Genomic DNA, 16655 nt, shown 5'->3' with positions numbered 1-16655 from the left:
TGGTTGAGGCAGGGGCACATCTCAGGGGCTCACAGAGCTCCGGGCAGAGCCCGCCATGCCCAAGCTCCCCATGGTGGGGGCTCACACAGCTGAGGGGCGGCCGGGCCACTCGGCCCTGGGAGGAGACTGTGTCCAGGGCTGGGTGCTGTTCCGGGCCCCTCAGCTCTGGAAGGACACTGAGGTGCTGGAGAGAGCCCAGAGAAAGGCAATGGAGGTGGTGAAGGGTCTGGAGGACAAGACTTATGAGCAGCAGCTGGAGGAGCTGGCGGTGTCTGGCCTGGAGCAAAGCAGGCTCAGGGATGACCTTATCGCTCTCTACCACTGCCGGAAAGGAGGCTGCAGCCACATGGGAGTTGGCACCTCCTCTCAGAAAAAAATGGAGAAAACATGAGGATACAAACTCAAGCTGTGTCAGAGGATGTTCAGGTTGGACGTTAGGAGGAATTTATTCACGAGAAGAGTGGATGATTAGACACCGGAACGGACTTCCAGGGAGTTGGTGGAGTCATCGTCCCTGGGGGTGTTTAGGTAAGACTGCACGTGGCACTCAGTGCCATGGTATGGTTGACACGGCGTGTATGGTGCTGTTGGGCCACAGGCTGGACCCCGTGACCTCGAGGCCTTCCCAGCCTCGCTCGCTCCGCGTCTCCGTCACCGTCACACGGCCCGCGCGCTCCCGCCGCCTCACGGGGACGCCGGCGAAGCCCCGCCCCGTCGCTCAGGTCACGTGACCACCACCGCCCTCAGAGCCACGGCCTGGCCCCGCCCCGCGCTCGCGCCAAACGCTTCCGGCCGAGGGCGGGCGGAGCAGCGCGCATGCGCCGAGGAACCCGGAAGCGTCCGAGCGGCGGAGCCGGGGCGGGAGGCGCTGCCGGAGGCGCTGCGTGCGCGGCGCTCCCGCGGCCCGGCCGGCCCGCGGTGGGCGCGGAGCCTCGGGGCGCTGAGCGGGGCCAGGTAAAGGGGCCCTGAGGGGGCGTGGGCCCGCGGGAGGGACGTGCGAGGATGTGTCCCGAAGGTACGGGCGCGGGGTTCCCGGCTTTGGGAAGGTGTCCGGGTGAAGGCGCGGCGGTGACGGGACGGGGAAGGGTCTCCTCAGGACGGCGGGGTTTGGGAAAGGATGTGGGGAGGGATGGGAGTGATGGCAGATGTTGGGTTCTTGGAGTTCAGGCTGGCACGAAACTGGCAGGGTTGTCGTGTACACTGTGCTGAGACCGGTGAGGCTCTTCTAAGGCGATATTTTAGTGTGGACTCTTATCTGTTAGGAGTTACCCTTTTTTGATGTTATCCAAATTTATCCTTTTAATGACTTCAAGAAGGAGTTTTCTTGTCACTTAAATGCTGTGTGAAAGCATGGTGGACTGGTCAATAACCTTTTCTGTTTCTTCGTTTGTTTGTTTGGCTTTTCTTTTGGACAAGCTAGTTAATAGTTCTGATATATATATGTGTGTATAAATATACATACACACACAGAGATATGTGTGTGTGAATATACATATATGTAACCTGAAAATTCAGAAAATATAAATAGATGTGCTTGCATCTTTCTATACATTTTATCTTTGTATGTAATTGTATGAATCTCTGTCTATAAATGATGTTTAGAATTATTTTCATACTTTCAAACAATGGGAGTGTTGCATTATTGAAAATTAGACTGGAGCTATGTAACTGACATCTCAATTTCTTGTCCTTTTCCTAGTGCTTGACCTGTAAAACAGAGATCTTCCAGAATGCTGGAGTCCTATGTAACTCCTATTTTGATGAGTTATGTGAATCGCTACATAAAGAACTTGAAGCCTTCAGATCTGCAGCTGTCCCTCTGGGGAGGAGACGTTGTGCTCAGTAAACTTGAATTAAAGTTGGATGTACTTGAACAGGTATCTTATGTTTATAGCAGTTACAATCCATGTCTTTGATTTAAAATAATTTGTCTGAGTTATTTTAGATTGCTGTGCACAGCTAAGTAGTAACTTAGTGCTTGCTGGTTTTCTTCTTATGCAAATATTTTTCCCCCCTGCACTTAGTTATTCTTGCTTTAATTTCATGCCATTTGTTTAGCAGTGACTGGTAATTCCTTGCACATTCTCTAAGTTATGAAGTGTGAAGAGAGGCTTTTTTGTGGACATGTTTCTTCTTTCAGTAACTATTGTTTTACAGTAGGAGCATTAATTGAATTGCTTTTCCAGTCATATTTACAAATTACTTTTAGTAACTAAGTTGAAAGGTCACCAAGTAAAGTGGGGTCTCTTTTTAATTATACATATTAAACCCATTTGTGCCTTGTATTGTTTTCCAACTTCAGATTTCATTGTTCCAGTTGTATCTAAACTTGAGTAATTGAGGAATATATTTGATCATCTGATTTCTCTGGATTAAATCAAAGACACAGTAAAACTTAGCCTTAGAAAAACACTCTTGACTAAGTAAAACACTAGATACAGAATTTGGAGCCTGCTGTCAGTATGCAGGTAAAGCCTTAGCATAGAGATGGTTTCCTTTTGTGCTTATCTGGGTTGACACCTCGAGTGTGTGAGACTGATAAAGCTTCTTTTTGTTGTGCATGGAGTAGCAGGGCTCAGCTGGGGTTCTGTGCCCAGATGTAGTCCAAGCAAGTGAAGGTGCTGAGAGAAATGCAGCAAAGAATGGGAAATTTAGTAAATACATCCCTTGAAAGAAGAATAAAATATACAGGGAATGTGTTTTTAATGTTGACTAAAATAAGGTGAGACAAGATAGGGCAAGAATTATTTTGATCTGACACGAAGCAATTGAATAAATTGCATGTTGGGAGACTTAGGTTAGACATACATGAAAGTCTCATGTGTCTGATGAGGAGGCATTGAAATAGGCTGGGATGACTGCATGTCTCTGTTAAAAAAGGGAACACCTTTTAAAATGTGAAAAATATACATGTGGTTAATTAAGAATCTCTGAACCTGTTTTGGAAGAAGAGACAATCTCACAAGAGATCTCGGTCCTGTTTTCTGTGCTTTTTGAAGAACCTTACTTGTCTTCTTCAAGTGTTTCATAGCCTCTGTATGTTCTCTCCAGTCTATTGCTGGGTATATACAAGTACAATAAAAGTCCATTACTTGTCCACAGAGCTGGATTCTGTAGGATGTGTTCCCCCGTGAGCCTTTTTAAATGTTTATGTACAAAGAAGGGTAGATCAGAAAGGATTTCTGGAGGTCATCTAGTCCAACCTGTTTTGAGCAGGGCTGTTGCCAGCATTATGTCAGGCATGATGTGTTTTCTTCAACTGGGTCTTGAGCTCTGCCTTGTGAGAAGCTCCTCTCTGGGTAAACTGTGTCAGTGCTCTGCTGTATGGAGAGAGAGTTTGTCCTAATAACAAATGATGACTTGGGATGGATATATCAAACTTATTGCCTGTCACTATAAGAATTTTCCTGCTGTCATTGGTGGTGTTCCCTTTCCAATAGTTGCAGTTTGCTGGTAGGTGATCCCTTGCTTCATCTTTGTCTGCCTGTGAACTGGCTTCCTAAATATCCAGCTCAACCTGATAATGTTATGGCTCTTGTGGCAAATACTGCCATATGTACCCATGGCCATTTGGGTATGGTTATGGGAATGTGAATATGTGATGGATGCAACATTTAGCTCAGATGCATTGTTTTTATGTTATTTGGCTGGGTGCATGTAAAATGTCACTGTCTTCATTTGCCTCTTATTATTCTTTGGAACTTGTCTGGACCCGCAGATGAGAGTGGGTCCAGTGGGTATTTAGAGTGTCTTCCTCTTTTTTTTTTTTGGAGGGGATGCTGTTTATTATGCTGTTTATTTCTGCTCAGCAAAACTCTTCAAGTAAGCACTATATGGTAAGGCAAAGTATCCAAGCCATTGCAGCTGTCAGGAGCTCCCTTGAAAAGCTGGTCTCTAAAAATGACCAGTTTATATAATTTTAGTTGGCTTCTCTCCCTGGATGGATTCATGATACCCAAAGGTAGTTCCCTTACCTGCTCTGCTCTTGTAACACTGCTCTGTCCTGGGTTGTGATGCCCAGCCTGGTTCCCTGCTCCTTATCTGACATGAGCACAGCTTTAATTTCACACTTCAGGTTCTTGGATACATCCATCTATCCTGGATGTATTTGTCTAGAGCCTTAATCATTTTCAGAGAATTCCATCTTCTGTGGAGTTATACATGGTTTTTTGAGTGTTAGCATTGGTGCCAAACTACCTGGACAAAGCACTTTGTAACAGCTTTGGTAACAAGTGTGTGCTTCAGCTGATGTTAGTGTTCCCATGTCATGTTGTGCTATTCTGAGCCACCCAACGGGATCCCAAAGGACAGATAAGAACAACGCATAAACTTCTGTTTGTCTTATAGAATATTTTAGAATAATTTAATTTCTTTTTGTGACTAAGTTGGAGCCAATACCTCTTGAGATCAGATGAATTGTTGCAGACATTTCTTCATAGTAATCCTTTCTTTGGGATTTGTCCATCTTCTGGGAAGCAAAGAGCCCCAGAAGAAGAATGTAAACAAATTGTTATCGGCTGTTGTGAGATGTGGCAGGTGATTCTGTGATTGGCTCATCTTGCATGTTTCCAACTAAGGGCCAATCACAGGAGCAGCTCAGGGGAGATTCCTTGAACACAGAACTTTGTTATTCATTCCTTCTATTCTATTCTTAGCTTAGCAGTCTCTGCAAGCTCTCTCTTTATTCTTTTTAGTATAGTTATAATGTATTATATATTGTATATCAATAAATCAAGCCTTCTGATCAAGGAACAAGATTCTCGTCCTGCTCTCACCCAGTGACCTCCTCAGGTCACTGTAATAATGAATTACAGTTGTTGACAGAAAATTTACCAAATGTGAAGAGAATACTCCAGTATCTGAAAATACTTTTCCTGTCTTTTACATATGTTTATGTAAGCTTTATGCTTTCATTAAACTAAGCTGAATGTCACTGTAATAACTCTTAGGGTCTCTCCTTCTCTCTGTCCCCCTTTTTTTGTACAAACCTGTTCTGTAGTGGAAGTCAAGTGCTAGTTTGTACTCAGCTTGAATGTTCTAGGTACAGTGTAGCTTTTGCATATAATTGTGTCACTTTCTGAATAGCCAGTTGATTTTATAATAATTGTCTTTAGTTGAAGATTAAATCTAATAAAATTTTGATTTTTTTTCCTATCCTGAATGATTCAATTACTAGAAGACTAAACATTCCAAGAAATTTTCCATCTGTACATAATATGCATACTGTACAAAAAATACTTCAAGAAAGTAATATGTAATAAAATTTTGAAACAAATACTTTAAATATCATTTTTGGAAAAGTGTTTTAAGCATTTTTGTCAAGTATTGTGTGAAGTCCCTGTAGTACCAGAGGTAACAGAACTCTCTCTGAACTTGGTAAGTAGGTTGTGTGTAGTGTATCTGTTGACACAGTGGTGCCAAAAAGATGGCATACATTGTGATTCTTCTTGCTGCTTGTGTATATTCCCATAATTAGTTTTTAGCTGTTTTGCAAATGTGGAAGGGAAGGATTAAGCAGTCTTTGGAAGACAAAGGATACCTTGATCTAAAAAGAATTTTTATAGAAAGAAACATGAAAAATTCTAATGTACTTAAAATAGTTTTTAGGAATAGTCAATGGGAACATTGAAATATCCTTATTTTAAGTGTCTTTTATATGCCATTGGTTAATTGTGAAATACAGCCTTGAGTGTGAAGAAAAAGTATTTGAGTTAACACTGATGTGGAGAACGAGTACTTGCCTATCATTCCAACTTTTACAACAGGCTTGTGTTTTAGAGCAAGAGGAGAGTTTAGGCAAAGGGGAATTAGAATCATCTAGTCTGCAGTCTTACATGTTAGTCAGTTATTTATGGGTCAAGCCCAGAAGTTTGGTTTTAGTGATATATACATTTTTGTGAAGGATTTATATGATTAAATGGAAAATCTAAAATGCGACATTTTATCAGTTGTGAGTCTAGAAGAAATATTAAGAATTTCGAGCAGTACTTAATGAAAGGAGAAATATTGCATAGGAAACAGAGAGGAATAAAAATGTTCTATGTTATATTGTGTTATGAACAAGTTGCTTAATTTGGCACATATTTGTATTGTCTACTGAATAGTATAACAATGAGTTCTCTACATTGCTTTGTTGTAATTGCCCTGGCTGCAACCAGGACAATGGGTTTCCTTGCTGACAGATAACATTTGTATCCAAATTTCCTTTGAAAGAGAACTACCTTCTAAATATGTTGTGAGTTTTCTTTTACCACCTTTATTTTGAAATAATTCCTACTTCTGTTTCTTTCAATATCTTGTGGTTAACTAGCCAAAAGGGAAAATGTGTTAAATCCATCCAGCAAATAGTGGAAAAGCAGCTATTCTAGAATGCCTTTTGAAGTAAAGACAAGCCAGAGTCTAAACAGACATTGTGGTATTGATGAATGACAAAAACTTACACATTGACAAGTCCAGAATGGGACTTTATTCCTATTACTATTAACAGTGGTAGTTTGCTGCCTTGATCTCTGAAAGGCAGAGATCTCTTATGTTGTGATGTATTTTTAGATTGCATGTTTTTTATAATTTATTTCTGTGCCACACTTCATGTGTTTCCCCAATTCCCCTCCGCCCCCGAAAAAAAGCTCTGGGACAAAAGATACTACTTAAGTTGTTGTATGATTATTCATATAGCAAGATCTGTAGCTAAACAGCCCAATATTTGCTTTTCAGTGACTTAACTAAACTAAAGCTGTCTGGATGACAATTTTATTTGTGTTGCTTCTGAGCCTAGGGCTGAATTTTTAGGAGAGACTTTTGGCTACAATCCCGAAGTATAGTAGTGAACAAAACACTTTGTAAAAACACATCAATAATTTTCTTTGAACTTTTAATGAGAAAGTCTGAAACTGTCATCTCTTAGAAGGGAAACTTGAAACTAGTTATGACTTTGTGTAAGCATGGCTGAAGAAGGAGTTGAGTATTTGTAGTATGAGATGGGTGTGGTTTTTTATACTTCATTAATCAGTACTCATTAAGGCCCAAAAACTAATTTACAGACTGAAAGCTGTACTTGGCAAAAAAATAGAGCTATAATTTTGTGTAGTTTCCTCCTCAGAAGGTTCTGTCAGCAGTGAATACACAATACCCTTAGCTCCTGGATACAGGATAAACTTTTTGATTGTAGCAGGAAAAAGGCTAGGAGATATCAGCTGCAGAATGGGGGAAAGTGTTCCCTAAAATTACTTCTCTTAGCAGCTGTTATTGCTGTGATGGTGTAGGTATTGGTAAAAATAGTTGACTTGCTTCTACTCATCCTGAGGACTCTCAAGATGTAAACCTGTTACAAGTGTAAATGGTGAGGATTTCAACTCTGAACTTTGGAGATGCTAACTGCTTAAGAAAATAAAACTTTTTAGGGGGATTTCAAAACATAAAACTAAGATTTTATTATATATTAATTATTCATAAATTTATCACTGATAAACATATTCATTTCAATATATTTAAGCAAAAAATTACATTAGCTAGCTTCATAGAAATATTGTGTAGGCATACTTTAAAGCTTTATAGTACATATCAAATAGTAAATGCGAAATGCCCCTGTCCCCAAATTTTATTAATATAGAAGTTCTGTACAGCAAGGATCGGTCTAGGGTCAGGCAGTGCAGGAAAAGAGGCTTTCTGGATCCACTGGTAGATATGTGTTTGACATTCCCTAACAACTTACCTGCTTGATTTCTGAGTTTCATGGACCTTCTCTGAGTAACATCTGTTCATTCACAGGAATTCTGTGTTGAATGAGAGGCATGTACCTAACCTGAGCAAGGGGCAAAGGGACTTAAGCCCTGACTTGCTGGGGTGATTCTGGAGTCCTGAAGGGTTTGTGTTCATGAATTTACCAGAATGAAGTTAAGAACCTGTGTGTGCTGGTCAGCAGCAGGCTCAGCAGGAGTCAGCGATGCACCCTGGCAGCCCAGAGGACAAACCCCTTTCTGCATCAAACTCAGCATCCCCAGCTGGTGGCAGAGGTGACTGCCCTGCTGGACAGCCTTGGTGCAGCCTCTCCTTGAGCTCTGTGTGCTGCTCTGGGCCCCCCAGCTGAGAAATGAGGGTGAAGGATGAGAATGTGTCCAGAGGGGGGGAAACAAAGGTGGTGAAAGGGCTGCAGGCAATGTCCTGTTTGAAGGGACTGAGGACTTTGGGCAGGTTTCATTTAGAGAAAAGGAGGCTGAGGGGTGACCTCACAGCTCTCTACAGCTTCCTAAGGAGGGGGCATGGAGAGGGAGATGCTGAGCTCCTCCCCCTGGTATTTGGGGATGGGACATGTGGGAATGGTTCAGAGCTGTACCACAGGAGGCTTAGACTGGACATTAGGATGCATTTCCTTACTGAGAGAGTGGTCAAACACTGGAACAGGCTTCCTGCAGGAGTTGGATACCCCAAGTCTGTCAGTGTGTAAGAGGCATTAATGTTGACTTCTAGTCAGCCCTGAATTGGTCAGGCAGTTGGACTATATGGTCACTGTAGGAAGCCCAGAAGTGCTTCCCTGTACCCAGTAGATGTAGATTCACTCATTTCTCTCCTGAGAGTACACTGCACTTGTAGTTCGCAGCATCTAAGATGATGATGAAAATACCAGGCTATAAGCAACCTGAAGTGAAGATGTGTTGTTTTTTCTTCATTAAAACTTGATAGTAAAAAATATCAGAATATGAGATTTTAGAAAAGTGAAAAGATGAAGCATCCCCAAAACCTGAGTATTAGAATACTTAGTGTCAAGTATGCTGACTTAAAATTCTAACATATCAAATATTGCTTCTTTACAGTAAACAATTGTTTTCTTTATTCTAATCTTGATTGCTAGTCCTGGCACCAGCCCTCCTGTTGGTTGTGTTGAACTAATTTTTTGCAGAACACCTGAAACTACTGGGAAATTGCAACACTTTGTTAGCTTTGTATTGAATGTACACCAATTTACTCAGTTGAGAACCTTTAATCTAAGCTTTGGCACCTTCTTTCCTGCTGAATTGCTGCAAGCAGCAGCTGGTTCCCCGAGGCTGTCCTACAGAGTTGTGATTTGTGTTAGGTGGAGTGCCCAGGCATTTGTTAGAAGCTCTGGACTGCCTTACACAAGTTTTTAAACCAGTGAGACATCTACATTAGACCTTGCTGTGTAGGAGGCTGGTTTTGCCAATGAAAAGTTTAATAACTTAGTAAATACAAAGTATTTTGATGTGAAAGGGGCAACAATGGGCCAGTCTTATGAGAACTGAGCTCTTAAAACTCCTAAGCACTAAAATATTTCAGAAGAAATTGCCTTACTGTGGCATTGTCAATATTTAATTCCAAGTTTGTACTCTTCACGGTAATACTGGTTGCATATCAATTTAAGTATTTACCTTCGCTCTGTCTGTTTCTACTGTACCTTGAATAGTGAAACAGTTTGCGGTAGCTTCATGTGAGGGAGAGGTGGTTTTAAGCTATCTTTTATTATCAGGGACATGGTGACCCAAATGTCTGCTTTGAACAGACTAATTGTGACATAATCCTGTGAGTGATTATAAAGGCAAATGCCAAGTCCTGTGGCACACTGCTGATCGGGAGGGAGACTTGATAGAACATGACTATTTTGAGTTACAGTTGTGTTTGGAATTTTGATATGTTTCAGTGGTTAATTCTACATTTTTGTTGTTGTTAGGAGCTGAAACTGCCATTTACTTTTTTAAGTGGGCATATTCATGAGCTTCGGATTCATGTGCCATGGACGAAACTGGGATCAGAACCAGTTGTCATCACTATCAACACAATGGAATGCATCTTGAAGTTAAAGGATGGGGCTCAGGTAAGAAATGTCATGAATGCTTTTCCTATATTGAGAGGTTCATGAGAATAAGACTTTCTGTAGGCCACTTTCTTGAAACTCTTCTGCAGAATCTGGCACGTGAAGTTGATCCCTTTTACTTTCTGAGAGGCTAATATTTTTCTTCTTGTCATGGCTAATATCTTCCTTCATATTTATTTTTAAACTCTTTATACGCTGTAGCTGTGTTCTTGCAGATGTGAAAGCAAGTTAATAGTGCTCTGTCAGGTTTTTCCTATGACTAGAGAAGAAATGGATTTCAAGAGCAGTGTAGCATCCTGTGTTCTTCCAGCTTCTGTGACCCAAGCAGCAGTGCTGGTTGCTTGAGTCAGCTGTATGTGGCACAAATCAGCATTGGGCATTTTTCAAAAGTTCTGTTGTTATTATTGAAGAAATGCTTTGAAGATCCTGGAGTCTAAGTGATTTTTACCTTTAGAAATTATACTGCTTGCTTGAGTATATTTGGAAGACTTCTTCTATGTAAGGGTCTTTAGGGATTTTTTTCTTTAGTTGCTCAGAATAATTTGTGCATTAGCTGTTTTTACAGGCTCAGGTAAGGTTTCCTTCTGACATAATGAAGCTGAAATATGCAGTGCCTCAATTTTTGTCATATGTCTAATTTAGTTAACCAAAAGTACTTGGTTATGTTAATGTTGAACTTGTGGGGTTTTTTTAATCAGCATGGTACTTCAATTCTAGAGAGGCTTACAAGCTTGTTTGGCTTGTTAGTTTTCTAAAAGCCTTGTTCACATTTTGATTTCAACAGTGCTTCACTTATATTAAGGATCATGCAAACGAAAATTTCAGTTTGTGAAAAAACTCAAGTGTTTGGTAGGGTGCATGATGAGCTGTTAACATTTAATGTCAATAACTAGGTACAAGGCAGCAAGAACATTGGAAAGCACTTTCCTGTTATGTGATATTTCTTGATATGTCCTTTTACAGTTACAGAACTAAGAGGCTTTTTTTCTGGAGTAGAAATCTCTAGTCCTAGCCACCCCACAGAGGCCATGCTTGAATTCTGTAGTTAGACTTAATCTGTGTGCACGTGTGGATGTTCATATATGCACACCACCAGCCAAATATTAAGTACTTTTCCAATGTTAAGCTAAGCTTTTGAGACCAGATGTTCCATGAGAAGTGTGGTTTTGGGAGCAGCAAATTGCAACTAATTATGAATTGCAGAAAAAGACTTGTAGCCCATGACTTTGTGCAACCCAGAACTAATATTTGATATTGGACCTTGCAGATGGCTACTGCTGAAATGATCAGATTTCCTGCTTGCATGGTATTTGAAACTTAAATTTTGTGTTGCATACATCAAAAGGTCAAGTGTCATGAATGTAAAGCACTCTCAAAACAAGTATTTGTTACAGATGTTTAAGATTCAGAGGCAAGAAAAGAGTTTTGAAAATTGCAACTGACATTTGAACAAATTATTCATTGGTATGTATGCTCAGGAGGGTAAAATTTGGGTCTGTGCCATAGAAGGATTATCTTTGATGAACAAGAATGTAGATGAAAACACTTTATTGCTGTTTTCTGAGGATATGGTTTAAAAGGTTGACAAGTTGAATTTAATTTTTTGAATTACTATTTGAAAGTGTTCAAAGTATGACAGTGTACTTGCCTAAAAACAATTGTCATAAATTTTTTTGTAATCAGTGAATAAAAATATGAATGAAATTAAATATTTCTGTGGAAAATTGTAATAAAATGAACTTTCAGTGAGTTTAGCTCCAGTTGGAACTATTTTGCCAGGAACTTCATGTCAGGGAAGAGCATAATTAGCAAGAAAGCTTAGTTTAGTTCTCAAATTGATTGGCTTGACCCTGTATTTCCTTCCTCAGGTGAGACCTCTAATGAGCACAGGGATAATTTCACCTGAGCAAAAAATAAAGTTCTTGACCTCAGCTGAGTGAGATGTGTTTTCTTTGGATAGGTGCTATTTCAAACAGTGTTTCTGTTGAAGATGTATGAAGGCTAAAATACATGGCATTGTTTGAAGCTATTATCCAGTGACCCTACAGATTTTGTAACAAGAAAGAGGGTTTTGCTTACATCTTTGAAGAGTATCAGTTCCCTGGGGTGCTTTTGTGTATATATGTTTCACTGTGATGCTGTGTCATTGTTAGTTCAGCTTCACTGTTAGTTTAGTTAGGTTTTTTTGTTGTTTATGCATCTCCTCAGCATCTCCTCAGCTAAGTTTGGATTAGACAGTAATGGCTCAACTTCTAGTTTTATGCAAAAATTGTTTTTCTTAGCAGAACTGTTGTATAAGTGATAAGGTTATTTAATGATGTACAAAATACAGAATTGTGTAGAATTATGGGTATTTACATTTTGAAGGTGTTTGCTTTTCCCCTTTTTCTGTGCTTTGTTTCCTTGTTCTTTTCTACATCTGCTACTATTGCTTCTAATACCCAAGTGTTAAATGTGGATACTTTACAAGAAAATTAAACTGAAGTGCATCAGCTTTACAGTGAGTAAAGGGGTGTTCTATTGAACGTGCTTTGTATGTGTACTTTTGGTGATGACTTTGGTTAGTGTCAGTACTTGAAATAGAATTTGGCTGTGAGGTGTTTCACATTGCCTTTTGATGTCTGTCAGCCAAATGCAATTCTGCCTGCCTTTTTTTTTTTTTTTTGCTCCTGAACAAATCTTCTGCAGCACTGAGTTTTAAATATGAACATTTATAATGTTCTCAAATATGTTGGTATGATTTAAATCTGTTTTTAAACATCTTAATGTGATTCTGAAGTTTGCTTGACTTGTATTTAAGTTGTAGTAATTGACCATCCTGACTCTGTTCTCCATGAGTGCTATATTTTGTTTTAGAAAGTGGTTAAACTTCCAGTATTTTATGTTCTTTTCATTACCTATTTCTATATATTAAATCTCTGGGCTTTGTATAGAATCGAAACCAATTTTAAAATCTGTGCTGTTAGCTGCTTTTCCTATGAGAGATTTTCTCCCTTTGTCCTGTTGGTCTGTTCTTAACTTTTCTACATATTCTTTTTTTTTCAATATAATTGAAATTCTTTGCTCCTTTCTCTTCCCCTCTCAGTGCTAAGATATCTCCATGCCCAAACCAGAGGCTTTAAATTCAGGTAGTGCAAATTGGGAAGGACAAGCCAGTAAGCCCATGTCTGTTTTCTTCACCTTCCTGCCATTATAACTAACCACGAGATTATTCTTCATGTTCCACCTTGAATTCTGTGGTTTTTTTTGTCTTGGAACTGATGCAAATGAGGAGATCAAGGAGAAATGTGTTATTTGTATTACTGCTTCACATTTGAGAACTTGCCTTTAAGCAGAACACAGTGCGCCAGAAATATGCTGATGTGTATGAAGGCTCCCTGTACGCCAAGGGTAATTAATTCTGGAACTGGGGAAGTCTGTGAGGTTGAAGAGGGAACCAAGCAGTTTGGATCAGCATGCAGACAAGTGAGCACTGCTCCTTTCATGAGGCATTACAAAGAAAGTTGTGAAGGAAGAGGATAACTTTGTGGAGGCAGCGGAGAACAGCCCACAAGCATGACTGTCAGAATACCAGAATACACATTTTCACCTGACAGCTGGTAGAGACTGCCACCAAAGAATGCTGGAAGCAGAAATTGGTCTTGACTGGGAAATGACCAGGAGGTGGGAGATCAGGTGCCTTGACAGATTATGAAGGACTTTGAAGGTAAAGACAGAAGGCTTGTGTTTGATGAGGATATAGTTATATCTGCTTAGGTGGTAAAGCTTGCTCCAGATCTGAAGCAGTGCTCTAGTGGTTTTTTTCTCACCTGGGTTGTAGTTTGGCTGAATGTAGCTGTATGGGCAAGCAGTGCTGTGGTTTTCCATTTGAGTCTACAAGTCTGGTGTTGTGTTACAGCAGAAATATGGTAAGACTTGAAGTCAGAAGACTTAACTAACAGTCTTTAGTGGCTCACCTTTATGCTTTTTATTTGCTCATGGGGAAGCTCAAGGTCTTTATTTTTTAAATGAATTTAATTTGGCACTTCCTTTCATAGTAGTATATTTAGTTCAGTAAATCTGATACTGAGTTTTAGCAAAATTTAAGGTGAAGATTATATCAAGAATTGCTCTATAGGAAGCAAACTATGTTATCAGCTAGTGTTGAATCATATCAAGTTAATGATCAATATGAAATGCTAATTAAGCAGCCAGTTCATGATGTTTTTATTTGTTTTCATAGAGTAATCGCAGAAAAATAGGATTTTGTTTCTGTGTGCATGCATACAAATTAGCGTATATATGAATAACAAGAAAAAATTTTCATATTATTTTGAATTAAAACAAATTGCTTTGTGCAAATCAGACTGTAATTTAGTGTTTTCCAAAGGTTCAGGAAGGTTGGCAGAGTCTTTTGTTGGGTTTTGTGCATTTTCTGTCAAGAGCTCCTGTCTGAAGAGTTCTTATGTTTTCTATAAATTGCTATATGTAAACAAAAGTGTTTTAGGTAGGAGGTTCTCTTCCAAGGATATTATCCATTTAAGGAATAAATGCCACAAATGTCTTGGAATAAAACTTACTCTTTAAATAGAGGAAGTACTTAAGGGAGGCTAAAAAAGGTGCTAAAAAGGCTTTGCAGCATTTGGTTCAGACACTTTGTTGTCTTTCTCCAGTGATTTCAAATGAGAGGCTGAGGAGGAGATGAGCAGCTTTGCTTAAAGCTGGATATTCACATGTACTAGCTGGGTATGCAAGAGTGACCATGTAATTTACCTATTTTTGTTCCTGCTAACCACTTTAATAGACTTTAAAAGCAAAGCATCTGATGCTTGAGATTGCAGTAATTATGCTTATGTAAGAAAAAATTGCCTTTGTGAATTTGTTCAAAGACTCCTGCAGGCATATTTCTTAATACTTTAACTGCAGGAGTCCTGCCACTGCCCTTGTGTTGCCTCAGTCTGAATACCTGTCTTGTTTACCTGAATGCCTATTATTGTGTTCCTAATTCTGGACAGTTTTCATGTGAATTTGCCAGTATATTTCTGTTTGAGTTCTTTTCAGGGCTAAAAAATGGTGATTTCAGGTGTCTGAAACTGATTACTGTGAAAGGTATGAGAGATCCTGCTTGATTCCTTCTGTGCTTATTCCTGGCTCTTAGGACATCTTTCGGTGTTGGTGTGCTGCCTACAGGCAAAGGTAGTGTGGCACCTCTGACCTAATCCTGTTGCTTACTCTGGGGGAATGAACCTTGCTTTTTGGTGTTAGTCTTGCTTTTAGTTGTTTCTGGCAAAGAATAAGACTTGCAAACACTTCTGCTTTCTGGCTTGTGCAACCCTGGATGGCATCCTCAACAGCTGTGCTGTACTTGACTCCTGAGGACACCCCCAGGGACAGAAAGAGCAGTTGTAAATATGGTTGGGACTGTATTCTTGCAAATTTTGAATGCAGTTCTTGTCAAGAAAATCTTTTGATGTTGTCAAAACAGTTAACAGTCTTGATCTTAAAGACCCTTTCCAATCTAAATGATTCTATGATTGTAAAATCAGGTTGGTCAGTAGGTATTAAGACCGTATAATATCAGTGTTTTTCAATAGCTTTTTTTATTCAGATGAGTGCACTTTGCATGTTTGAAGAGACAGCCAGGTGAGGATATGGCCCTGTGTTGGTATAGGTGTTGCAACTTAAGGAAGCTGCCAGGAGCTGTGTGTAGTTATAGTTTTCCTTCAGTTCTGTAGCAGCAGTTTTACCAATCATATCAGGATAAGATAATGAAAAGTAAACCTTAAAAATACCTTGCCTCATCACTCCCATCAGGAGCTGGAGTAAAGCCATTCCCTGATCCTCTCCCTCCTCTCGCCAGTGGCACACAGGGCAGGGGATGGGGTTGTGGTTAGTGTGTCACAGGGCTGCTCCTTAGTGCAAGGACTTCTCCCCGGCCCCCAGAGAGTTCTCCACAAACCTCTCCAGTGTGAGTCCTTCCCATGGGCTGCAGTTCTTCGTGAACTTGCCTAAGCTATCTCTTTCTAAACTGATTTTCTTTGGTTTGCAAAAAATGATTGAAAGACAGCCCTCACGATACATAAAGCTGCAGGTTCCCTAGCTGCCTTGCTCTAATTCATAGTGCTTCAATTATTTTGTATACTCACACAGTTGGTTTGTCTTAGGCATATGGACTAGGCATCTTGTCATCTATCCCAAGTTCACTTTTTGCTTTTCTAAAATTTTAGTATTTAGAATTAAGAATTGTTTGAGGTTTTTTATTACTATTTGGGTATATTGGCTTAGACTGGCTCTTTGCCTTTTTAAGATGTCAGTTCTGTGTAGGGAAACATGCCCTTGCCAAAAAGGAAATAACACTTTTCAGGTTTTTAACAACTTATTGCCCTCCAAAAAAACCAGTTTAATTGTCCTTTAAATTCAAGAAGGACAGAAATCTATTTTCTTACATGTAAATGTGGATTACATACATTAATGTCTCAATACTTCATACACAGTGTATATGAACTTTCTTGTAACTGCCAAATCAGTGCCCCAGGTTAGGGGTCTGATGTCTTTAAATGCTTGTGTGGTGCTGTACCTCAATTTATGACCCTTCTATAAGCTTCAGAGACTGCAGCTTCAATTTTCCTCCTTCAGCTGATAAAGTTGGAGGCAGCCAGATTGAAACTTGCATTTCCTGCAATCAAGAGAGCTCCTCTGGAGTCCAGTCTGACTTGCTATAGTGTTCCAAGGATATGTAGAAAAGCAGGCACTAAGTAATTTGTATCAGATTTATGGTGTTGTTAGCTTTGTGCAAGATGCTTGTTTGGATCATGACTTTTGAAGTTTGTTGGTTTTATGTGCAACATCA

At 39.8% G+C, this 16655-nt stretch overlaps 1 protein-coding gene across 5 annotated transcripts in view; it reads left to right on the top strand.

Moving 5' to 3' along the window:
- The first annotated feature begins 795 nt into the window (after positions 1-795).
- VPS13B (vacuolar protein sorting 13 homolog B) overlaps positions 796-16655 on the top strand; it is a 431489-nt gene continuing 415629 nt past the window's right edge. For 4 of the 5 annotated variants that reach the window (XM_074554422.1, XM_074554431.1, XM_074554441.1 and 1 more), the window contains exons 1-3: positions 796-954; positions 1700-1877; positions 9683-9826. In XM_074554422.1, the coding sequence (XP_074410523.1) occupies positions 1731-1877; positions 9683-9826 (291 nt within the window). In that variant the 5' untranslated portion in view covers positions 796-954; positions 1700-1730. Of the gene's footprint in view, positions 1016-1699; positions 1878-9682; positions 9827-16655 lie in introns of all 5 variants that reach the window. The other variant, XM_014275514.2, reaches the window with a different exon arrangement.

Source organism: Zonotrichia albicollis, chromosome 1, assembly GCF_047830755.1.
Source record: "Zonotrichia albicollis isolate bZonAlb1 chromosome 1, bZonAlb1.hap1, whole genome shotgun sequence".
Classification (NCBI taxonomy): domain Eukaryota; kingdom Metazoa; phylum Chordata; class Aves; order Passeriformes; family Passerellidae; genus Zonotrichia; species Zonotrichia albicollis.
This window is presented reverse-complemented; position numbering and strand designations above follow the sequence as displayed.